The 26,304-nt window shown below is 37.3% G+C and overlaps 5 protein-coding genes across 8 annotated transcripts; 3 read left to right on the plus strand and 2 right to left on the minus strand.

The window, feature by feature from the left end:
- On the plus strand, window positions 7,819-10,309 carry LOC104712001 (protein SCARECROW-like). Its single transcript, XM_010428789.1, has 2 exons — window positions 7,819-9,573; window positions 9,701-10,309. The coding sequence occupies exons 1-2, from the start codon at window positions 8,015-8,017 to the stop codon at window positions 10,128-10,130; spliced, it is 1,989 nt and encodes a 662-aa protein (XP_010427091.1). The 5' UTR covers window positions 7,819-8,014; the 3' UTR covers window positions 10,131-10,309.
- On the plus strand, window positions 11,077-18,342 carry LOC104712002 (SUPPRESSOR OF ABI3-5). Of its 3 annotated transcripts, none has more exons than XM_019229319.1 (17): window positions 11,077-11,345; window positions 11,443-11,517; window positions 12,038-12,158; window positions 12,353-12,393; window positions 12,590-13,307; window positions 13,398-13,469; window positions 13,561-13,653; window positions 13,748-13,827; window positions 13,961-14,114; window positions 14,693-14,777; window positions 14,906-14,997; window positions 15,089-15,157; window positions 15,718-15,897; window positions 16,059-16,251; window positions 16,844-17,668; window positions 17,764-17,951; window positions 18,027-18,342. In XM_019229319.1, exons 3-17 carry the CDS (start codon window positions 12,111-12,113, stop codon window positions 18,213-18,215), a joined length of 3,027 nt encoding a protein of 1,008 aa, XP_019084864.1. In that variant the 5' UTR covers window positions 11,077-11,345; window positions 11,443-11,517; window positions 12,038-12,110; the 3' UTR covers window positions 18,216-18,342. The 3 variants fall into 3 exon arrangements, with proteins under 3 accessions (XP_019084864.1, XP_019084865.1, XP_010427092.1); XM_019229320.1 differs by having other exon boundaries at window positions 13,964-14,114; window positions 18,027-18,271; XM_010428790.2 differs by lacking the exon at window positions 11,077-11,345 and having other exon boundaries at window positions 11,438-11,521; window positions 18,027-18,271.
- LOC104712003 lies at window positions 18,857-20,275 on the plus strand. The gene is made up of 3 exons (XM_010428794.1): window positions 18,857-18,920; window positions 19,018-19,280; window positions 19,389-20,275. Exons 1-3 carry the CDS (start codon window positions 18,911-18,913, stop codon window positions 20,166-20,168), a joined length of 1,053 nt encoding a protein of 350 aa, XP_010427096.1. The 5' UTR covers window positions 18,857-18,910; the 3' UTR covers window positions 20,169-20,275.
- LOC104712004 (diphosphomevalonate decarboxylase MVD2) lies at window positions 20,360-23,387 on the minus strand. 2 transcript variants are annotated; one of them, XM_010428796.2, is made up of 10 exons: window positions 23,260-23,387; window positions 22,910-23,156; window positions 22,504-22,702; window positions 22,254-22,317; window positions 21,939-22,083; window positions 21,502-21,588; window positions 21,265-21,422; window positions 21,134-21,182; window positions 20,835-20,959; window positions 20,360-20,731 (listed from the first exon to the last, which is right to left on the minus strand). In XM_010428796.2, exons 2-10 carry the CDS (start codon window positions 23,117-23,119, stop codon window positions 20,509-20,511), a joined length of 1,260 nt encoding a protein of 419 aa, XP_010427098.1. In that variant the 5' UTR covers window positions 23,120-23,156; window positions 23,260-23,387; the 3' UTR covers window positions 20,360-20,508. The 2 variants fall into 2 exon arrangements, with proteins under 2 accessions (XP_010427098.1, XP_010427097.1); XM_010428795.2 differs by lacking the exon at window positions 23,260-23,387 and having other exon boundaries at window positions 22,910-23,198.
- On the minus strand, window positions 23,517-25,413 carry LOC104712006 (protein trichome birefringence-like 36). The gene is made up of 5 exons (XM_010428797.1): window positions 25,050-25,413; window positions 24,581-24,752; window positions 24,301-24,482; window positions 24,026-24,175; window positions 23,517-23,935 (listed from the first exon to the last, which is right to left on the minus strand). The coding sequence occupies exons 1-5, from the start codon at window positions 25,361-25,363 to the stop codon at window positions 23,611-23,613; spliced, it is 1,143 nt and encodes a 380-aa protein (XP_010427099.1). The 5' UTR covers window positions 25,364-25,413; the 3' UTR covers window positions 23,517-23,610.

Below are 26,304 nucleotides of genomic sequence, written 5' to 3' on the forward strand. Positions count from 1 at the left end.
TATCCTCACAGAGCTTATCCCAAGCTACCCAATGTAGACCTCTGGCCTTATCATTAGACTTCCACCAAAATTTTGATATAGCACCCTTAAGTCTGGACGTTAACTCCTGAGTTAATTTATAACATGACATGACATAAGTCGGAAGAGCTAACGCAACTGATTTGATCATAATCTCTTTACCCCCTTTTGATAAAATCTTCGCCGACCAGCCATTAACACGCTCATCTAAGCGATCATTAACATAACTGAAAACTTCAGTCTTCGAACCCCGTAAGTTTCTTTTCTCGTTCAGCCTTTTTAATATTCGCTATCAAAACCTGTGTACAAAGAATAAACAAATAGGGAGAAAGAGGATCACCCTGACGTAAACCCCGCTTTGGTAAAATAGATCCCCGAGGTTGACCGTTAAGGAGAACTTGATACAAAACCGAAGAAACACACCACATAATCCATGTAATCCACCGCCTATCAAAACCTAATTTAACCATCACCGCCTCCAAAAAATCCCATTCAACCCGGTCATACGCTTTACTCATATCCGTTTTGAAAGCCAGAAACTCCGACTTACATCATGGATTAGTATTTAACCCGTGGAACATTTCCTGAGCCACTAGGATATTATCAGTAATCAACCGGCCCGACACAAATGCCGATTGTGTTTCAGAAACCAGAGATGGTAAAAACCGCTTTAGCCAAAAACATAAAACTTTTGAAATAATCTTATAGCTCACGTTACACAGACTGATAGGCCGAAATTCCGTCATACGTTGTGGTCGATCCACCTTAGGGATGAGACAAATTGATTATAGTTTTATAATAGTTAATTAATCAAATAAATTAGAAAAACAAGAAAAAAAATTTAAATACCTAATATTACATAATTAAATCTATTCTTATTTTTAGTTAATTTTATTATAAAAGTTAAAACAAAGTAAAATATAAACTAAATGCAAGTGGTCATAGGTAAGATCACATATTTATAATTTTAATAATATTATTAATTAATTTGAAAAACAGATTGGGTTATTGGTTCGGTTCGGTTCAGTTTGGGTTGAGAAGAAACATAACTGAATGGTTGGAGTGTAAGATTAGGTTTGGTTTGGATTGGTTTGAGTTTGGTTGGTTTGGTTTGATTCGGTCCGGTTCGGTTTAAATACCCACCCGAAAATATGTGAAATTTTAAGTTGTATTCAAAATATTAATTTTATTTATTTGATTTTTTAAAACCCGAATTTAGATTTCACACACTCCATCTTGCAATAAAATTTATTTGTATATTACATGATAATAAAATTATATTTTAATTCTATGCACTCAATCCCAATGAGTAACATTTATAATTTTCATATAAAAAATGTGCATTATATCAAATTTATATCTTAATTAATATTTTTTTCTTAACTAAAAACTAATAAAACATAATTCTCAAAGAAAAAACTAACTTTATCTCATATTTAAAAAAGTAACAGTATCTTAAATATATTTGTTTCATATTTTGTAATCTCATACGTAATAGTTTTACTACTTGTCCAACTAATTTTAAATAAAACTATATTAAGATTATCATAAATTAATCAAAAATTCAAATATGTTATTATAAAAAATTATTTATTTATGTAAAGGTTATATCTACAATCCTTTTTTTTGTCAACCATCTACAATCTTTTTTTTTAGGATTAATAACTGACAGATAATATATTTAATTATGATATTATAGTAAAATATTGTATAATTTTCTTAATTTTTCTTCTTATAGAATTAGTAATTTAAAATTCTAATTAGTATTATTTTTTATTTATATATATGAACTATCTTTTTTATTTATTAAATTTTTAATTTTTTATAAATTATAAATATGTTAAAACAAAGTTTTTTTGTATATAACACATCACACAATCTTTAATTGTTAAAATTGACACTTTCGCGATCACATGAGTTATTAACTTTGAAAACTAATGTTTAGATAATAACATAATATTGAATACGCTATCAAATAATTTACCGATTGAAAAACTTAAGAAAATTACATTAATTTCTTATTTTGATTATCTTATTTTCTTATATTATGTTAAATACTAATTTTAACACATTAAACCTTTTTATACTTTAATCACTTTTCTATATAAATTTCTTTTTACTATTATAAGAAATAATAAATATAATTAAATTACAAATATTTTCCTTATTAACTGCACATATTTTCCTATTGAAATTAGTAATTTAATAGATAACTTTCCTATATAATAGATTACTTTTGGTTTTATATACTTTTCAAAAATGTTAATTGTAATCCTCTTATTTTGAGGATTTTTAATTTTCCTATAATTATTAAATAATTTTTTTTTCACACATATCAAAATATTATCGATATACTTAGCACATGTCGCGATTATATGAATTACTAACTTTTAAAACTAAAGTTTATATAATAAGATATGCTACTTGCTAAAAACATATATAATCATGTATTTCACATTGTCTTCTTCCAGCATATAAAGACAAAGAGGTATATTGTTTCATCATAAGTATACAAATGGTAGCATACAAATAGAAAGTTTTTTAAGTGCAAACACTTCTCCATTAATGAATGAATGCTATCATACAAATATAGAGACAATGGTGAAGTAGACTCTTTTAACTTTCCACTTCACTAATTAACTAACATAACTAGTTAAATGGTTAAACTCTCATAATGAGTATTAGTATCATTTAGATTGAATATAACGAGTATAAAGAAATAATAATAATAATAATAGAACTATGTTGTATCTTTTGGGCAAAATATAGGAAAAATGTTTGTCAGCTACGCCAAGTATTGGCCAACATATAGCCACACATACAAACAATATAAATATTTTGTTAACTACACGAACTATTATCATTACATAAGAACATGCATAAACAAGTATGAGTTATGTGTACAACACCATAACAATCTAATTCCGATGATTTATTTGCCGGAATCCGGTATTGACCGGTATTGACTGGCGTTGACTAATGTTGACCGGTGTTGACCATTATTGACCAAAAAATTAAAAAAAAATTTCATTTTTTACAAAGAACAAAAGTAAAAACAAATTACATAACTTTACTAAAAGATTATATAATAAATTTTTATTACAAAATAATACAACAAATATACATTTTCCTTTTATAAATTCAAAATTTGGTTTTTAATTTTCTACCATATCATTTGTATACCCTATTATATTTTATTATGTAACATGCTATTAAATATTTTTATATAAGAAATATATAAATAATAATGGTAAATCAAAGGTTAAATATATAGCAAGGTGCAATATACTTTGACAAAAAAAAAACAAATTAGACTCAATTATAAAAAGTCTATGAACATTTTTTAGCCAAAAGATTTTAAGAAAAAATTATAAGTCTCATCATTTGTTATATACCATATTATATTTGTTATCTAAAAGGATTTTTTTTGTATATAATAAAATTTTACTACAAAGATATAACAAATATACATTTCCTTTTGTATATAACAAATATAATATGGTATATAACAAATATACATTTCCCATTTGTAGATAATAAATATAATATGGTATAAAATTAAAACTAACTTTTGAATTTACAAAAAGAAAATGTATATTTGTTATACTATTTTGTTGTAAAATTTTATTATATAATATTTTAGTAAAGTTATGTAATTATTTTGTTAATTTTTGTTGTTTATGAAAAAAAAATTAGTCAACATTGGTCAACGCCGGTCAATACCGGTCAACACCGGTCAACACCGGATTCCAGCAAAAAAATTATCAGAATTAGATGGTTATGGTGTTATACACATAACTCATGTTTGTTTATGCAAATCCGTATGTAATAATAATAGTTCGTGTAGTTAATAAAACATTTATATTGTTTGTATGTGTGGCGATGTGTTTGGCGTATACTTAACGTAGCTGGCAATCATTTTTCCCAAAAAATATATTACTACGTTGTAATTGTATCATACATGATAATAATTTTTTTTTTTTTTCAAACATGATGTTTCATGTTTGTGAAGATTTCTCAGCAATTCTCATGGAAAAATACGGTGGGGATAAAGCAGCAAGTGAGCAGAGCAAAACAATTAAGGCAGGCAATTAGCGAAATAACACTAAAAGGGCAGAAAAGACTTTTTAGAATATGAACTTGGAGAAAGACATACAGCTTTTTACGCTGAGATACTTTCATATTGAGCCGTGTGTGTGTTTGTGTTCCGAAGAGAATTAATTTAAAAGAAAAAGAATAGTTGGAAGTGAAAAAGGGGAAAAACAAGATCGTAAAAAGCGTGGATGGTTTCTTATAGGGTTCACTGCCATACATGCCAAAGCCAAGCCAAGCCATGCTATTATTATAATGTGGCCATGGGGGCTAGTGTATTGACGTACAAAAGTCTAAAAATTGTCAGTCAAACAGGTCCAAAACTTTGTAACAAATATATTATAATAATAGTAATTTTTTCAATTAGAAAAAAAAAAAAGGACAAAAGGGAAAAGAAGAGGATGCAGATGAAAGCAAAATGTCAAACACTAGTTTCAGATTTTATCGGGAACTGGGGTTTGACAGTTGGTGTAATGGCTTCATCAAAACATGTGCTGCTGCTCTCTCTCTTTTCTTCCTTTTTCTTCTTTTGTTATTTACTGTTTTAGCTCTACGTCTTGTCCAATTGCTCTTACGTAAAATGCCTTTTTTTATTTTTATTTATTTATTAAGGGACTTGGCGTTTTTTCTTTTTTAAATTTTTCTTCTATTTTTCTCATCTCTTTCAATTAGGACGGTTTAAGGAAAACCATATTTCTAATTTTAGCACAAAATAGCAAGTTGGCTTATACTATTGGCCAGTAGGCCTGGGCACTAATACCCGTTACCCGTACTCGATCTGTTACTCGGCTCGTACCCGTCCCAAAAAAAAGGGTATCCGCAGCTTTAGGGTCGAGTTAAGGGTATTATATTTATATTACCCGTGAGTAAGGGACGAGTATAGGGTATTAGTTTAGTTTTCAATACCCGTCCCATTACTCGGCCCTTTACCCGTTTTGCTACCCGACCCGTAAATACCCGTTAATATTTTGTATTATTATTATTATTATTTATTATTAATTTATAGAGTTAGAGTTAAAACCTAAGTTCAACTTAGCCTAACTGAATTAATATATTATTTTTATTTTCAAAATTCGTAATTTTATAATTTTGGAACTATATATTGCATAAATTTATGAATTTTTCATTTTTTGGATTTCAAAAGATAAAATTATTATTGCGATTATTAACATTTTTTTATCGGGTACTCGTTTTCCGGGTAATAATAAAGGGTCGGGACGAGTAAAGGGTCAACTATTTTTTACCGGGTACCCGTTTCTCCGGGTACCCGTTATTTAAGGGTCGAGTATGAGTAAATTTTTTCTGTTACCCGTTAGGGTCGGGACGAGTAAAGGGTCGGAGAAAATTCAAGGGTACCCGGCACTATTGGCCAGCACTGCCCATCTTAGTAACAATCAAGCACATCGTACCACAAAAAAAAAGTCTTTCGATTGTGTAAAAGACTTCTTCGTCCACATCTCTCATACCAAACCTAAATATGACTAGTGGTACAACCTGATTCCAAATCTAATTACTTGGTTTACGGATCCAAGTCATATAACTGTAATACATACAGTATAAGTCATGTACAGTGTGTTTAGTTTAAAAGACTAATTATATATAATTAATTCCTTTCGTATATTTGTATTAAAATGTTTTGTAGTTTCGAACTCTAGTCCGGTTGGACCTAAAAAGTACAAGAAATGGTTTGGAGGAGATACGATTCTTGTGGACACTATTTTACGGGACGAAGCATGGAACCTCGTTAGGCTATTCTTCATGTGTATTGAATTGTTTGAGTTTCCACTTACTCCACCGCAATTGTTGTACTGCTGCTAACCATAATTTTTTTTTTGTATATAAAGTATATATATACTGTATATAGCCAACCGGTTCCACGAAATTGAGCTCTCTCTATTATTCTTTTATTATATAGCAAACAAAATATTATCTTCTTGTGGTTAGTTTGAGAGAGAGAGAGAGAGAGAGAGAGAGAGAGGTCAAGAAGAAGAGAGAGTGAGAGATGGATCGGCAAAAGCAAGACGTCAAACACGCAACGACGAACAATTCCGATCACGCACCTAATCTCTTCCCAATTTTTATTATTTTTCCAACTCAGTCCCCCCTCATCAATTAATTAACCCACCCAATAAATTAAAAGACAGAGACAGAGGCAGAGATAGAGAGAGAGCGAAAGAGAGAGAGAGAAGAGTTAACATGAATAGAGATGTAAAGAGTCATTAAATGTAACGAAGCGACATTCACAATAATTCGAAAGGAGGAAGACGATTTAGATACGGCCAGGACCCTTTTTCACTACACACACTGTCCTCCTCGTCCACCTCAATATACCAAAAACCAAAACCCCTTTATCCGGGATTCATCCTCCAACTCACTTAGTTCCAAATTCACCCTCACTGAGTTTTTTTCCCCTTTTTTCTTCTTCTTCATCGGAGATCGTGAAGAAGATGAAGTAAATTAAGCATCCCCATAGATTTTTTAAAAAGAAGAAAAGATACTAGCTTTTCTACTAAAAAAGCCCTCTTCTGTTTGGAAATTTTCGATTTTGGATTTTGCTACTCCCCCTTTATTTTGTTTAGTCTCTTATTCTATTTATAACCATGCAATTCCACGACCAACCACTTCAATCTCTATGGCGGATTCCGGCGATTTCAACGGTGGTCAACCTCCTCATAGTCCTTTAAGAGCNGAGAGAGAGAGCGAAAGAGAGAGAGAGAGAGAGAAGAGTTAACATGAATAGAGAGATGTAAAAGAGTCATTAAATGTAACGAAGCGACATTCACAATAATTCGAAAGGAGGAAGACGATTTAGATACGGCCAGGACCCTTTTTTCACTACACACACTGTCCTCCTCGTCCACCTCAATATACCAAAACCAAAACCCCTTTTTCCGGGATTCATCCTCCAACTCACTTAGTTCCAAATTCACCCTCACTGAGTTTTTTCCCTTTTTTCTTCATCGGAGATCGTGAAGAACATCAAGTAAATTAAGCATCCCCATAGATTTAAAAAAAGAAAAGATACTAGCTTTTCCAACTAAAAAGCCCTCTTCTGTTTGGAAATTTTCGATTTTGGATTTTGCTACTCCCCCTATTATTTTGTTTCTATTTATAACCATGCAATCCCACGACCAACCCTTCAATCTCCATGGCGGATTCCGGCGATTTCAACGGTGGTCAACCTCCTCATAGTCCTTTAAGAACCACTTCTTCCGGTAGTAGTAGTAGCAACAACCGTAGTGGTGCTCCTCCTCCTCCTCCTTTAGTGATGGTGAGAAAACGATTAGCTTCCGAGATGTCTTCTAACCCTGACTACAACAACCCCTCTCGCCCTCCTCGCCGTGCCTCTCACCTCCTCGACTCCAACTACAATACTCTTTCACCACAACAACAACAACAACAACCACCGTCTCTTGCTGCGGCGACGGCTGTTGCTTCTCAGCCAAACCCACCTCTCTCTGTCTGTGGCTTCTCTGGTCTTCCGGTTTTCCCTTCCGACCGTGGTGGTGGTCGGAATGCTATGTCCGTACAGCCAATGGAACAAGACTCTTCATCTTCGTCAGCTTCACCTACGGTTTGGGTTGACGCCATTATCAGAGACCTTATCCACTCCTCAACTTCGGTCTCAATCCCTCAACTTATCCAAAACGTCAGAGACATTATCTTCCCTTGTAACCCAAATCTTGGAGCTCTTCTTGAATNCCCTTTTTTCTTCATCGGAGATCGTGAAGAACATCAAGTAAATTAAGCATCCCCATAGATTTAAAAAAAGAAAAGATACTAGCTTTTCCAACTAAAAAGCCCTCTTCTGTTTGGAAATTTTCGATTTTGGATTTTGCTACTCCCCCTATTATTTTGTTTCTATTTATAACCATGCAATCCCACGACCAACCCTTCAATCTCCATGGCGGATTCCGGCGATTTCAACGGTGGTCAACCTCCTCATAGTCCTTTAAGAACCACTTCTTCCGGTAGTAGTAGTAGCAACAACCGTAGTGGTGCTCCTCCTCCTCCTCCTTTAGTGATGGTGAGAAAACGATTAGCTTCCGAGATGTCTTCTAACCCTGACTACAACAACCCCTCTCGCCCTCCTCGCCGTGCCTCTCACCTCCTCGACTCCAACTACAATACTGTTCCACCACAACAACAACAACAACAACCACCGTCTCTTGCTGCGGCGACGGCTGTTGCTTCTCAGCCAAACCCACCTCTCTCTGTCTGTGGCTTCTCTGGTCTTCCGGTTTTCCCTTCAGACCGTGGTGGTGGTCGGAATGCTATGTCCGTACAGCCAATGGAACAAGACTCTTCATCTTCGTCAGCTTCACCTACGGTTTGGGTTGACGCCATTATCAGAGACCTTATCCACTCCTCAACTTCGGTCTCAATCCCTCAACTTATCCAAAACGTCAGAGACATTATCTTCCCTTGTAACCCAAATCTTGGAGCTCTTCTTGAATATAGACTCCGATCTCTCATGCTTCTTGATCCTTCTTCCTCCTCCGACCCTTCTCCTCAATCTTTTGAACCTCTCTATCAGATCTCCAACAACCCTTCTCCTCCTGTAACTCAACACCAACAGCAACACCAACATCAACAACAGCAGCAGCAACAACAACAACATAAGACTCCTCCTCCACCTCCGATTCAGCAACAAGAGAGGGAGAATTCTTCCACCGATGCACCACCGCAACCAGAGACGGTGACAACCACCACAGCCACCGTCACAAACACGGCGGAGGCGTTAAGAGAGAGGAAAGAAGAGATTAAGAGACAGAAGCAAGATGAAGAAGGTTTACACCTTCTCACATTGCTGCTACAGTGTGCTGAAGCTGTCTCTGCTGATAACCTCGAAGAAGCAAACAAGCTTCTTCTCGAGATCTCTCAATTGTCAACCCCTTACGGAACCTCAGCGCAGCGAGTAGCTGCTTACTTCTCTGAAGCTATGTCAGCGAGATTACTCAACTCGTGTCTAGGGATTTACGCGGCTTTGCCTTCACGGTGGATGCCTCAAACGCATAGCTTGAAGATGGTCTCTGCGTTTCAGGTGTTTAATGGGATAAGCCCTTTAGTGAAATTCTCACACTTTACAGCGAATCAGGCGATTCAAGAAGCGTTTGAGAAAGAAGACAGTGTACACATCATTGATTTAGATATCATGCAGGGACTTCAATGGCCTGGTCTATTCCACATTCTTGCTTCTAGACCTGGAGGACCTCCTCACGTGCGTCTCACGGGACTTGGTACTTCCATGGAAGCTCTTCAGGCTACTGGGAAACGTCTCTCGGATTTCGCGGATAAGCTTGGCCTGCCTTTTGAGTTCTGCCCTTTAGCTGAGAAAGTTGGAAACTTGGACACTGAGAGACTCAATGTGAGGAAAAGAGAAGCTGTTGCTGTTCACTGGCTTCAACATTCTCTTTATGATGTTACTGGCTCTGATGCACATACCCTCTGGTTACTCCAAAGGTAAATAATAAAACACTCACTACCTTTTTAATCACTCTTTGACTATAACAATTGTTTTAAGATTATTGTAGAGAGATGTTCTAAAAAGTGGCTTTTTTTTTTGGGTTAATGATTTGGGAATGAACAGATTAGCTCCTAAAGTTGTGACAGTAGTTGAACAAGACCTGAGCCATGCTGGTTCCTTCTTAGGAAGATTTGTGGAGGCAATACATTACTACTCGGCACTGTTTGATTCGTTGGGAGCAAGCTACGGCGAAGAGAGTGAAGAGAGACATGTGGTGGAGCAGCAGCTATTATCGAAAGAGATAAGGAATGTATTGGCCGTGGGAGGACCGTCGAGGAGCGGGGAAGTGAAGTTTGAGAGCTGGAGGGAGAAAATGCAACAATGTGGGTTTAAAGGTATATCTTTAGCTGGCAATGCAGCTACACAAGCGACACTTCTGTTGGGAATGTTTCCTTCGGATGGTTACACTTTGGTTGATGATAATGGTACGCTTAAGCTTGGATGGAAAGATCTTTCCTTACTCACTGCTTCAGCTTGGACGCCTCGTTCTTAGTTTTTTTTTTTCTCTCTTTGTCACAAAACAATGCCCATAAATATAGATTTTACCTGGGTTTACTTTTTTTCTTCTTTTGGTTATGTATTAAAAAGAGAGGATTCTTACTTAAGTTGTTGTCTCACTTGAACTCTGTATTGGTTACCTCACTGGTGGAATACATAGAAGTTGATCTTGAATAAACAAGTTGATATGGAAGCAAGGAAATGACAATAATACATCAAACATGAAAATGAAAACACGTATATACAGTATATGCTATGTCATAGGGATAAAGTGAAAACAGCATATTTACTTGATGTATCACATGCAAATTTCTTTAAAGCTGCAGAATAGTTTTGAAAGTTATCCACTTTGTTTGTTGTAAAAAACGGTGAAATTATACTTTTATGCCTAAATGATGCATGTATCGTATATAGTCTATACAAAATAAACAAATATTCGAAATTGACGAAACATCGATAAAAATAAATTGGTTGGTTAAAAATTGCTGATCATATTGTTTTTAAAAACACTCTTTCGTTACTAGTGTAGCTGTGTAGGTTATTGACCTGGTTAAATCAAGCATTCGATATCATGTGACAAGTGACAACACCACAATGGCTTCTCGCCCGTGTGTAAGTGTTTTCGCATATAAACAATTTGCTAAAATTTTAGATAATTTACTTGAATTCAGGATGTCGAACACACACACACACACTCGTGTGTATGCTCTCTGAAGCAAAAAGTTCAGAACTGTATCAGTGGTGGTGGAGCATTCAAATCTAAACTAAACGTTATACCAAAAGTGGTTGATATTGTATGAAAGGGTCGAATTCGCAATTAAACGTTAATTACGTACCTAAAAAGTAAAAAACGTTTAACATACTTACCTTTTTTTCTATTTTGTTTACAATTTAATGTATGGATTCCCATAAATAATACTAATAACTCTATTTTTGTAAATTTGCACGCCTTTTCATATCTCATCATCTTCAACAACGCGAAACCCTAATCTGGTTAAAGTTCTCCGATTCGGCCAAGTCCACCGCAGAGCTCTTGAATACGTCTCTCGCGAAAAAATTAATCAATTGCTGTTGAATATTTTACACACAGTTTTCAATTTTTCTTTCTCTTGAGTTCTCTCACGGGTACTGCTCGCAACCATTCCGATTTATACGGCTAACTTCATCGCTCGAGTTCTCTCGCTATCGATCGTTTCGTCACCTGTTTCAGGCTTGTCTCTCACTCTCACATCTGATTCTTCGGTTTTCTGATTTTGGCGCTCTATATTATCAATAGATTTCTTATTCCAAGTCTTTGTTCCGCTCAGCGCCATCTTCCGTTCACTGGTGTCTTTTGGGTCCGGAGTCGTCGTGCTGCTTTCAGTTCATTGGGGTTGAGCGTGGTAGGTATGCTCATCTTCATTACCTATTTCCATCCGTGGATGTGAGCAGTTACGATTTGATTGTATGCCATTTCTGCAACGTTTAAGAATCAAATTATAGGAAATTTAAATTAAGCAATTGTTGTTGTTCCATGGCCCTTTCTGTATCTGGTTCTCCCAGTTGATTAGCAAAGTATGCGAGACAAAATATTTAAGGCCTGGTTGTTAGTTAAATGTAGAATGATCTGTATGGTTGTAAGCATTCTTATCGTGCTTTTGCTACTTCCTAGCCAATGCTGTTCTTCTACTTAGTGAGAATATCTAGCTAGCTCTAAAATAGTCTCTTTACCTAAATGATCTGTCTGATTCAGATATATATGTCTCTGTCGACCTTATAAAGTTTAATTTTGCTATGGATTTATTGTAGTAATCTGTTTCGTGGTTAATGGATCAAATTTCGAAAGGGGGTTGGGATCAGTCGTGGGAATTCTATATTATATATGCATTAACAGATACCTGTTTCTTTATGCGCGTATTTCAGGGAAGGGCTTTAAACATTAATTTTTCAATATTCTCTCTGACCATCAAAGATTTGCTCGGTGTGCTGGCTCGAAATGGATCCTGGTCGATATGGTCGTCAGCAAGAATGGGATAATAACAGTGTAATTGTGGTTTTCTCCTTACATATATGGGATGAATAGACAAGAAATTTTTAGGGATGTTGTGAATGTCAATTTTTACGGCCCTCATCCGTGGAGTGAGAGACGTGGAGAGTGAGCATGTGGATGGGATTTGGCTAACGTAATATCAGTCATGATGTTTGTTGCTGACATAGCTTATTCTCTTCAATTCACAGGCTCCGGAGGGTTATGGTACTGAGCATGATCCAAATAATCGGTTAGTGCTACTTGAATTGACTATATTGATTTATTTTTTAGTTCTCATGGGAGACACCTCATATATTAATTTGAACTACTATCACTAAATAGCATTTCATGTACTTTATTTGGTTTGGTTACTTGTGCTTAAATTTTCATGATACTTCATTTCTTTATGCCTTTTATGTACCACCAATGCTACATTTCTCTTACAGGTTTGGCGTATCATATGATGAGGGATATCCTGATGAAAGGTTGATGCGGGATGATGATGGCTACAGTTATCCACCTGGACAGAATACTCTCGGTGCGCTGCCTCAATCTAGAAGGCGAAACTATGAAGAAAATTATTCTCGTGAACTTCGCAGGCAAGAAAAGCCGTACATGGATTCAAATTATGCTGCTGATTATTATCACGATAGTGAAGTTGCGAGTCGAAATGGATACTACCGTGATCATGAACATGAAAGGTCGTCACGGTATGATGGCCGCGATGACTATTCTGGTAGTGATTATACCCATAGATCCAGAAATTACCATCATAGTAGAGAAGCTAGCCGGGAGAAAAGTTATGATTATACTCGCCGTAGTTATGATTCTGATTATGAAAGGGGCAGTGTTAGAGATGGCAATCGAAAGAGTCGGGATCCGCAGGATAGAGGACGGGACTCACGAGATAGAGTATGGGACTCACGTGATAGGGACTGGGACAAACGATGTTTCAGCCGTGAAAGAGATGAGAGTCCTCATAAGAGATATGAGAAATCACAATCTCGATCTACCGGACGTGGTGAGTTCGCTAGATCAAGATCTCCTAGGGGTCGTAGCCATGGGCGGAGTTACCGGGAGGACAGCTACGAAGGCGATCACTGGCATGAAAGTGAGAGGCGAAGAGAATACCAAGATAGACATGACCAGGATCATTTTTCTGCTGTATATAATATTCTCCCATCCCTGGTTTAAATTATTTTGTTGTGAAGACATTTAAAAAAACCGTTCCTATATTTTTATGGTTTTTGCTAGACCCCATCCGCCACTGTTCTTGTGAAGGGTCTCTCAATGAAATCAACAGAAGAAGATCTATACCAGATTCTGGTAATCTCTTCTTTATTTTTTGAGTTTGTATATTCTGATGGTTATACAGTTTTATTTTGCGTGACTTCATTATTCCCTTATGCATGACCAGGCTGAATGGGGTCCATTGCATGATGTCCGTGTGATTCGGGAGCAAAGTTCTGGGATTTCTCGTGGATTTGCTTTTATAGATTTCCCCACGGTGGTAATTGCTTTCAACTAAGCTGTTAATTCCTCGGGGCTCTTTCTTGTGATTTATTCAATCCAGTGTGTGCAATTATGTATGTTTGTCTGAGCAGGATGCCGCACACATCATGATGGACAGAATTGAGCATGATGGTATAGTTTTGGATGGAAGGAAGCTAATATTCCATTACAGGTATTTCTTATATCTGGAGATCCTGGAGGAATCATAGATTTATTACATTCAATTAAAAGTTCCTTGACCTTTTTAATATCAGGCTCTCAGTTAGCAGTATAGCATTCTTACACTGACTTTTCGTGTGTTGCAGCAGCCAACCTAGTGGTAGGGCTGGTGTGTCCCGTAGGCAGGATCATGCTTCTAGGCGCAGTTATGGTGGAAATCGAAGCATGATGGTTCCCACAGATTGGATGTGTATAATCTGTGGCTGTATCAATTTTGCACGGCGAACCTCCTGCTTTCAGGTTGGTTCATTCTTCCAAAGAAAGTTTTGCAAATTTCATAGTCAGGACTAGAGTAGAAACCCATCTTTAAACTACAGATGAAATTGCAGGAAGAAACTGCTCATTGTTGTTTTCATGAGTTGGTGATGACAATACTAAAATTGATAGATCTGATCAAACCCTCAGGAGAAATCTGTATTGTATAGAGTTATTCAGTTCTTTTTTGGTGACGTATATGTTTACATACATATGTCGGTAGTAATGGTATTCAAGATTTTATCTTATGTAAACACGTTGGTGACATACGAAGAATGTATTTGGTTGCATTTACAGTAATATGTTTGTTAGTAACTTAGTATATACAGTTTTCATAATTTTAATGTCAGTATGAGAACTTATATAACATCCTTGGACTGATATTTATTGATGGGTTCAGATTCATCTTTCCTTCGATTTGTTTAAACTCCTTTTAAGTGTTTATTAATAGTTCGATGTGGTGGTCACTTGTTCTATAGTCCTTCTTTGCAATGCAGCTGTCTGTGTCTTGTTTAGATTAGTTACAGGCTGAAACAATTCATGGTCTCTTTCTCCTTACGCAGTGTAATGAACCCAAGACCAAGGATTCTCCTGCAGCTGATGTAGGTTTATCAAACTCAGCATCAGGAAAAGGAACTTCGGAGACAGGTTCATTTTATTTATAAGATGCTTTAGTTTTCTTGTTGGGTCAGAAGACAGTTGAAAGTGTATAAGGTTATAGTTTTTTGCACTTTTATACATGCCATTTGTATCTAAGAAATATTCTTCTCTTCCAGGTCCAACTCATGTCTTAGTTGTACGTGGGTTGGATGAAGATGCTGATGAGGAAATGATTCGGTATGAATTTTCCAAACATGCTCCTATCAAGGTCGACAAAAACCCTTTTGGATTTGTTAAATAATAGGATATGTATTTTTTACGTCAGTTGACCTGGTTTTTCTCTTTCATCCATTGTATAGGATCTTCGTCTTGTGAGAGACAAATTCACACATGTTTCACGAGGATTTGCATTTGTGCATTTTTGCTCGGTAAGATCTTAAAGCCATGTCATTTGTTGCACGTACTAGTCTCAGTGTTATAATCCTCAAATCTCTCTTCTGTTTATCTTTTCCCTTGCTAATAAAATTTAATTGCAAGTGTACCTCTTGATCAAGGAATTATTAGATGGTGCAGGAATTTGTAACCCAGTAGTCTTGATGATCATTAGCACCTGTTTTTGATATATATATTTAATATTCTAAGTGTCAGGAACAAAATTAGTAGATATATTCTGCTAGTGTTGTGGGTAGTCTTTGCATTATTCGGAGATGGGCTCCAAAGGAATACAATCAATAATTTCCATTCCTCGTGCTATCTTTATAATCGTTAACCACTTCTTGCATGGACCTTAAAAGCTTGTGTAGACGTGTAGTAGATTATTTCCCGAGGTCGCAGATTCTCTTACCAGTTCAATATTTTGCTGGTGATCAGATTTGGTAGTAGAATTGCTTTGGTATATCCAAATATATAGTTCCGCAATCTATATAGGTATCTGAGTATTTTTTAATCTACCTACCAAATGAAACAGAAAAACATGATTAACGTGTAGGTTGAGGATGCTACCAAGGCACTTGAAGCAACAAACGGAACAGCTCTTGAAAAGAATGGTAAAATTCTTAGAGTTGCATATGCAAAGAGTGTGCATGGTACTGGAACTGGTATAGCAGCACCCTCTCACTCCAGCAACCTTGCTGCTGCTGCAATTGAAGCTGCAGCATTTTCTCAGCAGGTACTTAGAGATTGTTTTTATCCGGTTTCCCTCTCTGTATTGGCTGGTCAGAGATTGATTATTAATTTTTCTTAGTAGCATCCGGTGGCTTTTCTTGAAGATTTTCATTTTTTTGAGTCGTCTTGATAACGTGCATTGCCACTCATTTTTGTTATTATTAGTATGACGGTGTTGGATGGGCTCCAAAGGAATACAATCCCAATGAGAATCAAACCACTGGAGAGCAGGCCCAGGGAGTTGGGGAAATTGAATCCCAGAAAGGGGCTTCCGCTCCACAGTCTGGCTATGTGTGGGATGAAGCATCTGGTTACTACTATGATGCTGCTTCTGGATACTACTATGATGGAAATTCTGGTTTGCACTTGCTTATATTACTTTATCTGTTTGAAATGGTTGCATAGTTGGGTAGCTGTAGCTCTAATTACCACGTCTTGCAAAACATGAATTGTTTGAAAGTGCCTTGTTAGAGGTTTGAAATTGCCTTACGTAGATGTATTCATTCAGAGGATAGTTTCTTAACAAATATAAGTCTTCACCTTTGGGTTGTTCAAACTATAACAGGGTTGCTGTTCTTTTTATAATGAAGTTCTTATGCTTTGTATGCACCAAACTAGCAACATGGACATATAAGCTTTATGCCTTAACTATAGACTCTATAGTATGGCTGTCGAGATTAGGCAAGCATTGTCTGATACAGTTGATTATGGCTGCTGTAGGACTTCCAAATGTTTGTCACTTTTGACTTTTATGTATTAGTGAGTAAAGAGGACCTTATATATAGATATGCTTAGAAAATTCGTATCTGATAGAGCTCAGGAATGAAATGTTTAACGGTTCTGGTTATCAATAGTACTCTCTACTTGGTGTGTGGTGGTGAACAACTTGGTTTTGCTGGTGTGAGAAGAAGGTAGTATTTTTTAATAATCATATGCTTCTGAATATGCAGGTCTTTATTATGACAGCAATAGTGGGCTTTGGTACTCGTATGACCAGCAAACACAACAATATGTTCCTTGTCCTGATCAGAATAATGAGAGTAAATTAACTGAAAATCAACCAGAATCTGCCAAGATGGAGAAATCCAGTCAACAAAAAGTTATTATTTCAGCGGCTGCTACCCCTAATGTAGAAAAGGCTTTGTCCTTACCAGATGCGGTTCAGGCGGCTGCAGCAGCGGCAATTGCATCAGAGAAGAGAGAGAAAGAGAGAGTGAAGGAGATAAAACTTGCATCAAAGAGTAGCATACTGGCTAGCAAGAAAAAAATGAGTAACGTTTTAACAATGTGGAAGCAGCGGAACCATGAACCCCAAATACAGCGTCCCTCTCCCTCACTTGGGAACAATCCACCTACAGTTTCCGCTGAAGCAAGGTCGTCCTTCTCCGCTGGACAATCCAAGGGCAAGCTGAAATCTGATGTAAATATTGCAGAGAGAAGTACCTCCAATAATGGAGTTTCTGCACTGACAACTACAGAGAGCTCGAGCAGCAGTACGACAGCAGGAGCTTTGATGGGGGTGATGAGAGGTTCCTTTGGAGGAACTCAGAGAGGAGTTTCTTCAGCTAATGTACAAACGACCCCAATAATACCTTCTGCGTCTCCAGCTTCGGTTCCGGTTTCTGGAAGTGGGAAAAGAAGAAGGTTCTCTGAAACGCCGACTGCAGTGCCTACTCACAGAGAACAGCCTCAGGCATCATATAGAGACCGAGCTGCAGAAAGAAGAAACTTATATGGTTCATCAACTTCAAATGAAAATGACGGTATTGATTTAAGTAAGCGCCCTTGACTGTTTGACTTCTCTTTTCCTCGGTAGACTTTTTCTAAAAAAATAGTAACATAATTCGGAAAATTGTGTGTTTGAATGAAGATGAGGATATAATGGGGTTGAGAAAAGGTTCATTGGATCCAACACCTTTTCCTCCTGGTGTGGGTGGACGTGGGATTACAACAACCACGGAAGTCAATAGTTTCGATGTAATTACAGAAGAGAGGGCAATAGACGAGAGTAACGTGGGAAACAGAATGCTGAGGAACATGGGGTGGCAAGAAGGATCGGTAACTTAAAAAAACCAGTTACTTGTTTAATCGGTAACGTTATATGTTAATGGTGCTTGTTGGGTATGTGCTCAGGGTTTGGGAAAAGACGGGAGTGGAATGAAAGAACCGGTGCAAGCGCAAGGCGTTGATAGGAGAGCAGGACTTGGAAGTCAGCAGAAGAAGGTTGATGCTGAGTTTGAGGTTCAGCCTGGTGACACTTACAGAACTCTTCTCCAAAAGAAAGCACTTGCAAGATTTCGTGACATGTCTGACAATAATTGACTGTTTGTGGTGTGAAATGTGTTGGAAATTTGAATCGTCGGTTGTGTTTAAAACTGTGAAAGTAATTTTGAGTATGTTCGTGAACTCTTTTGTTGAATTATGAATGAAAAAGAGACGTTGACCAAAATAGAGACATGCTTGAGTCGATCCATCGAAACTCGTGATATGGACGTGAATGACAGCAACGACCTTGTATAAGTTTTATCTAAATGGATCTAGCTTGGAGACAACAACGACCTGAGGAGTGAAGACTACAGTATTCTATCCTGGATACACCATACTTACCAAAATCTTACAAAGCTTTTTAACAATATTGTTATTTTCGAAACTTATAACCATAATCGTTAGTTAAAAAGGTTACGACAATATTAAAAAAAAAATGTTAAATTAGTTAATCTCGTGTTCCCATTGGCTTTTCCGAAAACAGATTGGTTAAATACGTTTGTTAGAACCATTGTTTGTAATGGCTGTGGTGTGGGGTTTTGTTGCTGCCGGCTATTTCCGGATAAATGTCTCAAACAGATCTTTCAATGAATCCACCGTGATTTACGTTGTCATAACGTGGGACAGAAATGATAGGTTTTTCAGTTTCACCGAGCCCTATATATATATATCCAAAATTACACTTGAAACCTATACCAATTTATTTCAAAATAAGTTGGTAGTGCCAACTTTTTTTATCAAGGTTTTTCACAATGAAGAAATGTGAGTTTTTGATTGATTCAAGTAAAACGTAAGTAATTTGGAAAAGGGATATAGGAAATGTGATGACTGATGTATTGTTCTGAATTTTTTTTGACAGGGTTAATAACAGGAGCAGTTGTAATAGTTCTGATTGGATTAGGGGTATGGGCTTATGTTGCCATTACACCTCCACCTCCTAAGAGATGCGGAACTCCCGGTGGACCGCCCATTACCGCCCCTAGGATCCGTCTCAGTGATGGCCGTTATTTGGCCTACGAAGAACATGGAGTTAGTAGACAAAATGCCACTTTCAAGATCATCTATATTCACGCATTCTCCACGTTTAGGCGCGATGCTGTTATAGCCAGCCGTGTTCGCCCTGTAATGATTTTGATTTCTTCCTCATTTACTATACATCTTTTGCTTAAAGACTTGGACTGTTTGTCTTCATTTACATTAAGAGTTTGCATTCTATGTTTTTTTTTTCAGGGTTTTCTTGAGAAAAACGGCATCTACGTGGTGTCATATGATCGACCTGGTTATGGAGAGAGCGATCCTGACCCGAGTCGCAATGAAAAGACTTTAGCTCATGACGTTGAACAACTCGCTGACCAATTACAACTTGGTTCCAAATTTTACGTGGTTGGATACTCAATGGGAGGTCAAGCTACTTGGGGTGTTCTCAAGTACATTCCCCACAGGCTCGCTGGAGCGACTTTGCTTGGTCCTGTAATCAACTCATGGTGGCCGAGTTTCCCGGATAGTTTGACATGGGAGCTATGGAACAAGCAATCTAAAACCGAAAGGTTTGCGATGCTCGTTACTCATCACACTCCATGGCTACTCTATTGGTGGAACACTCAAAAGCTATTCCCACCATCAGCTGTGATGGAATCAAGCCCCAAGATCTTCTCTCCCCAAGATCTTGCATTACTGCCCAAACTCGCCGTAAGGGTGCCTTACAAGAACCAAACGACGCAACAAGGAACACACGAATCATTAGACCGAGACCTGATTGTTGGATTTGGGAAATGGAGTTTTGATCCGATGAAGATCGATAATCCGTTCCCAAAGGGTGAAGGTTCAGTACATATGTGGCAAGGGGATGATGATCGGCTCGTCCCAATACAACTACAAAGGATCATTGCTCAGAAACTAGGTTGGATCAAGTATCATGAGATTCCAGGTGCTGGTCATTTCTTTCCGATGGCGGATGGTATGGCAGAAACTGTCTTAAAAGAACTCTTGCCTATCCCTCAAGCATCTTAAATTCATGCAGTTTGACATTGTTTAGACTCAATTAAAAAAAGTTGTACATTTTGTCCCTCCCCCTTACGCTCTGTTCCTCTAGTATTGTGTATAAATATTTCTTTTCACTTTTGCATTTTTATCTGTTGCAGCGTAGTAAAAAGATTTACTCTGGTAAAACAAACCAACACATTATTTTTATTTTGTTCAAAAAAAAAAAAGAATTTATTTTATTTGGAAACAATAAGAAAGCTAGCAGTAGATAACAACGAAGCTGCACCTATTCTGCCACAAATATCGTTTCTTAAACTTGCAGTTCAAGGATGCTAGTTATAATATTAGTTTGGAGCAGAGAAAATGCTCACTTAGGAAGACCAGTTTCAGGATCGAGGAGGGCTTGAGTTTGGTCGTGAAGCACGATGGGACCTTTTCCAGGTCTAGTGCAGATAAAATAACTGACTTCTCCTTTTTGATCTTGAGATCCAATGTTGTCTTTAATTTCAGGTGGAGGTTGCAGATTCTCGACACCACTTGCTCCATCTAATCCGGCTTCTTTTAGAATCGAATTATCGCCCACTACGTAACTGGTAAACAAAGAAACCAAAATCATTACAAACAGCTTTTTTTAGTCCTTTTTAAAGTCAGAGAAAACCGTAGTTAAAGGATCACACAGTTTCAATCTCTCACCTCTTCATATCAGTGTCTGACTTAGGGGGGAAATAGTACAGAAGCCCCTGGAGCAATTGAACTGCAACCTTTCTGTTGCGTGCAATCAGTACAGCATTTGGACCAGCATCAAATGTGTAAGCAACCTGTCCAGAGTTCAGTTTTTTTGAGTAACACAGCTGTTTATATACTTAATAACACAAAATAGCTTTTTTCAATTGAGATTGTTATATGATCTGTCTCACATCCTTGTGCAAATACTCGGAAATAACAATCTATGGTAAAACAAAAACTGGAAGACATAGTTAGTAGCACTTTACCTGTGGAGTCCCTTCAGAACGGTTCCACTTTTCAACTAGGCTAATTATTCTGGAAAAGCAGATAACAGTTTATTAAAGAAGGGTTTGAATGCTAAATGAAGCAGCATATATCTGTATGGATAGAGAAATACCTGTGGGAGGTGTCATTCATGTAGAATATGGGTGGAGATGTATCCAGACAAACAGCATGAAACTGATTACTGTCTGTACATGTTAATTGTGTAAACGATGCGAAATCTCGATTTTTAATAGCTTCCTCCATTTGCAGAATCCGTTTTGGCACAACTTCCTACGGGTAAAAGAATAAACAGAAACTGAGGTTTAAGAAGTAATACAGATTTTCATCAAACATTAAGAAGAGAACGTACTTTTGCCCTATGCTGTAAAAGCAAACTCGTCTCAACACTTTCACGCATTCCTGAGGTACTACTTGTTTCCTTCTGCTGTGAACTAACCTGGGAGTTGAATAAAGCTAAAAAGACTTACGAAGCATATAAACATATAAGACAGGCTATGAACGAAAATATAAGCAAGCACTAGAATTTCACAGATTATTGATATTTGAACTTGTCTTATTCATGAGGTAATGTAGAAGAGGCTGCCTGTATCAATCCAAAATCAGCTAGAGCAACTCAATATCATAGAAATACTTTGTCATATATCTCACTCATTCAAAGTGGTATTTGAGAGAATATGTAACGTATGGTTAACTTGAAAATGGCATGATCTGGAAAATGGGAGAATCAGAACAATTCTGCGACCAAGTCTAAAAGTCGCTTGACAAAAGATTGTATAAGATTCATACCACAGCAATGATGATAACAAGATCATCCCAGTGCTTCTCATCTGCCAGTTGAACTGCAACGCTGTCACTTCCATCATCTTTGCTTCCCATTTCCCACTTGACAAATCCACCAAATAAACTACGGCAAGCACTTCCTGAACCTTGCCTACATTAGGGAATGAAAATGAAACCATATATACGAGTACCACTTAATTTCTAGAGGAATGTCAAGAGTTCACATTATTCAACAATTAAACTGATGCATTAGTACAGATCATCGTATAAATTGGTCAAAATTTTGGCCTGTTCAGAATCAATTCCTCAAATTTGTAGTACCTGGCTATGGCAGAAAGATGGCTTGGATCTTCATCTACATTCATCAACTTTGCAAGAGAAAAAACTGTAGGAAAAGAGTAGTTTGACATAAACTTCAAGCTCATGATCAATTTTGAAATCTAAGAAAATTTCAATTTCATTACAGGAAAGACGAAGAGCAAGAATCATGTAGATTTCAATCATCATTTGCTTTTTCTATCTTTCAGGTTTAAGCAATTCTAATAATAATAAAAAAAAAAAGGCAGAATACCTAGACAAGCAAAACCAGCAGCTGAAGAAGCTAAGCCAGCAGCAGTAGGGAAGTTGTTATGAGAAGCAATGTGTAGATGCAGTTTCTCCCAATCTTTCTTCCCTATCTTGATTCCTTTCTCCTTGTCTTCAACATCACCCGCTCGACTCCTAATCTCCCTCAAACAATTCTGGTACCTACTTCCAGATAGAGATATTTCCTATACTAACCATGAAACAACAACAACAACCATAAACATGCCGGTGAACTCAACCAAATTATTAGAAACTTATCTAATTTGATTCAAAGTTAATCCAAATCTAACTCAGAACTGACAAAATAGCTTCGTGCTGCTTATCCTAGAATTTAACAAATAGAAGAATCTCAGCTAGAGGAAAGATCGTAGTGGAGAAATCGAAGTGAGTACCTTGCCATTGAGCCACATGCGATCCCGATCAAATGCAGGACTAACGGCAACAGTGGTAACCGTACAGAGGTGATCAGGATCAAGAGTTACGCTGATACTATCGTTAACGGGGAGAATCCGAACCTCATCTCTCTTTCCCCAATACTTAATCACAGCTATGTTCGTCGGAGTTTGCGCCGTCACCATAAACACCCATTTCTCCGTCGCCATGTCAACCCCCCAAATGCTCTTGAGGAGAGATCTGAAGCTTCGTAGTTGTTAAATCCAAAGGACATTAAAATAGTGACGGAGAATTCGAAAAATAGTAACGTAATTTGCACAAAAATTAAAAAAAAAAAAAAATATATTACTTTATTCAAAATTTGGAGACTTTCTTCATTAACTTCAACTCTTGTTTGGAGTATCAAATTGTTTAACTTTTGCCATTTTCGTGACAACATCACCAAATCTTAACCTATAAAGTTTTAGAATAAAAATAGTGTTAGGTAGGAGTTAAACCAATAATTATAGTGATGCATTTAAACATAATCCATTGTTAAATTATATCAATCACATGCTTAAAGGCCTTGAATTGTCTTTGTCTATTGATATTGGGTTTATTTGTAAGTTAAGAAAAGGATATGTAATAATGTCATATAAACCAACTGATTCATACAAAATAACACCATGGTTCATGAGTAGAACAGACTCATATTAAGCTCTCATACGACATTGGTTAGGATAATAGAAGAAAGCATCTCATTCCAAATGTCCGGGACGCCAGGCAAGCACCAGTGGCTGCAATCTGATGAAGGTCCAGAGATATGATGGTGTTTCTCTTCCTCGTGCATTGCTCTCTTGAACACCGAAGGGTGCCCGTCTCTTCTATATGCTGACATGGTTGTGATATCGTGCAAATATACCCGATATTTCATCGTGCTAAGCACTTTGTTCAACACTCTTGACTGTTGTGGCATGTGTCGTTTTCTTGAAGAGGATAAAGAAGGCAAGGGATGTCTCTGGTTGTAGCACATTTGACCACTCTCTCTGCCAAGACATTATGTGCATGGTCATGTTCCCTTTATGTGATTCATATAGTACATTGTGAAATTAGGAAGAGAACATAAGAAAACAAACCTTGGTGAGATGGTGCGGAAAATGACTTTGGTTTTGGATGGATCAAGATTGATCTCAACCCATTTAGCCCATGTGGTAAGTCCTCTCTCATAAGCAACCATTGGGTTCATAGCTTTGAAGAGCTTGTTCCCATCCATGTAATAGTCCCACCTAATTAAGCATCAATCAATACCAAATGATTTTGAGTTGGAGTTCTATGAAGCTCAACAATCATATATATATACTAATAATTTGCTATTAAAGGAAAGCTGTGAGCGGTTTTTATGATGGCTTACGAACTCCATTTCTGAGAGTGAGTCCACCAGTGAGCAGAATCGAATACAAGAACATCAACACCTCGCCAGTATCTAGCATTGTCTTCGATTGAATCCAAATGTAACACCCTTTTACGGTCAACTCCTTTCTTGAGTTCCACAAGCAGAGGAGCCCAGCAGAACTCAATTGATGTCTCAAAATCCTGCAGTTACCAAACTTATTTTAGTTGCTTTTTACTAACCAAATAATGAAAACGTGATCCAAAAGGAGATTTATGTTAAAAAGAATTATGATTGTTACCAGGGAATGGAAAGACATTGTAGGACCATTGTAAGTAAGCCTCTTACGATGAGTTGGAATCACAGACTGTACTAAGCAGACAAGAGATTCCCACTGGTTTCTCATAATTGTATCTCCAACCAGCATTATTCTTTTTCCTCTCATTTTCCCAAGGAATTTTAATGCGTTAAACCTAAATCCCATCATGGAAAGAGAGAATAATTTTGGTTAAAATCTAAAGTTGCAAATTGTGTGTTAAAATTAGTGTTCCAAAATCAAACTAGAGCCTAAATTTTTAACCCACAGTTTGAGATTTTGAGATTAAAAGAAATTTTACCCTGAATAACAGCTCTTGCTAGTTCTAAATAAATTGATCTCTACTCTGTTTATTCTTGACCCTTTTTTTGTATGAACAAAGTAAAAAGGAAGAATAACTGGTAAAAAAAAAAAAAAGTAAGAATAAGTACAAAAAGAGGAGTGTGGTGTGTGCCTTGGAAGTGAACAAGCCTTGGGCACCCATCTCCATTTCTGATAATTAGAGTCAGGCCTTCCATTTCTCTGGCAACTTAGTGCAGAGCTTAGATATGGACAGCTGCCTGAGTCGTAGAGCGGATACGTTTCGTCGTACGTCCACTTCCCCACCGAGTAATCGCACCTCTCCTCTCTTCTTTCGCGCCTAGTCTGCAAGGCGTTGAGTGGATCGTCATCGTCGACTAGCCATTGCTCATCAAAGTGAGACAATGCTTCTTTGCTAAGTATGAGACACAGAGACAAGAAGAAGACTTGTGCGTTTGAGGTAAACATTTGGACCAAAAAAAGTAGGGAACTGAGCACTGAGCAGTGTGGGCTTGGAGGAAGACATAATATAAAGAAGATAGAAAAAACAAAGTGGATAAAGTGAAAAAGGGCGTTAATTACGGAAAGTGGTGGTAATTACTAATGAGTGCTTAGACTTGTGCGTGAAATCATGTGCCGTGACTTGCGTCCCCTCTTCTCTCCATCATACCCTTTTTCTTTTTCAATAGATTTACAGTATCCGAGGCGGGATTTGTGAGTGTGGTGGACTGTGAAGTGTTTAATCTGGATAAATTTATCTAAACGCTATAGAACTGATCTGGAACTCAACCAAAAGTTTTGTATATTATTGTTGGATATGGGCTTTGCCCCCAACATTCCTGAAGCCCAAACAGAAGATTCTGAAGAGATTTTGGGCCAAAAGTCTTGGATCAGGCCCAACAGGCCGTAGGGACAAAATTGTCATTTTACCCGAAGACAGAAGAAACCCTAGGTCAAGGTCCCACTATAAATACTTGATGTCATTGTCATGTCAGGGGATCGATTTTTTTGGGCAATTAGAGAGAGAATAGCTATTATTTTCGGATTAATTGCGTTAGCTCTTTAATTGTCATTTCTGTAAACCCTTCTTGAATTCTACGTTAAATAAAGGACCAGATCCGATTTATTCCCACACAAATACTCGTATTATTTATATCGTTGATTTCATACATCAACAATTTGGCACCCACCGTGGGGCTGAACGGAATCCTTACTTTTTGACGAGAAGAATTTGAAGAACAAGGCGTTTTCGGAAAACCAGAAGCATGTCTCAGATCAATCACTCAAGCGACGAAGGCGTGAACTCCTCCCCAGCCCGCGACGTGTCTCCTCCACGCACCGTATGGGGGCGCACCCGTGCGAGGACCAACCAACTCCAAGGCGTCAACAGACCCGAAGCAATTACGGGC

The sequence above is a fragment of the Camelina sativa genome, chromosome 9 (genome assembly GCF_000633955.1).
Source record: "Camelina sativa cultivar DH55 chromosome 9, Cs, whole genome shotgun sequence".
In the NCBI taxonomy this organism is placed as follows: domain Eukaryota; kingdom Viridiplantae; phylum Streptophyta; class Magnoliopsida; order Brassicales; family Brassicaceae; genus Camelina; species Camelina sativa.

Coding starts and splice junctions, on each gene's coding strand:
- LOC104712002 (XM_019229319.1), top strand. CDS start 12,111: ATGGATCCTGGTCGATATGGTCGTCAGCAAGAATGGGATAATAACAGT. Junction 14,115..14,692: donor GGCGAACCTCCTGCTTTCAG/GTTGGTTCATTC, acceptor CTCCTTACGCAG/TGTAATGAACCCAAGACCAA. Junction 16,252..16,843: donor CTACTATGATGGAAATTCTG/GTTTGCACTTGC, acceptor CTGAATATGCAG/GTCTTTATTATGACAGCAAT.
- LOC104712003 (XM_010428794.1), top strand. Junction 19,281..19,388: donor TAGCCAGCCGTGTTCGCCCT/GTAATGATTTTG, acceptor TTTTTTTTTCAG/GGTTTTCTTGAGAAAAACGG.
- LOC104712001 (XM_010428789.1), top strand. CDS start 8,015: ATGGCGGATTCCGGCGATTTCAACGGTGGTCAACCTCCTCATAGTCCT. Junction 9,574..9,700: donor ACCCTCTGGTTACTCCAAAG/GTAAATAATAAA, acceptor GGGAATGAACAG/ATTAGCTCCTAAAGTTGTGA.
- LOC104712006 (XM_010428797.1), bottom strand. CDS start 25,363: ATGTTTACCTCAAACGCACAAGTCTTCTTCTTGTCTCTGTGTCTCATA. Junction 24,483..24,580: donor CAATGTCTTTCCATTCCCTG/GTAACAATCATA, acceptor TGGTAACTGCAG/GATTTTGAGACATCAATTGA. Junction 24,176..24,300: donor CACTCTCAGAAATGGAGTTC/GTAAGCCATCAT, acceptor ATGCTTAATTAG/GTGGGACTATTACATGGATG.
- LOC104712004 (XM_010428796.2), bottom strand. CDS start 23,119: ATGGCGACGGAGAAATGGGTGTTTATGGTGACGGCGCAAACTCCGACG. Junction 22,084..22,253: donor CATCTTTCTGCCATAGCCAG/GTACTACAAATT, acceptor TCCCTAATGTAG/GCAAGGTTCAGGAAGTGCTT. Junction 21,589..21,938: donor TTGTTATCATCATTGCTGTG/GTATGAATCTTA, acceptor TTCAACTCCCAG/GTTAGTTCACAGCAGAAGGA.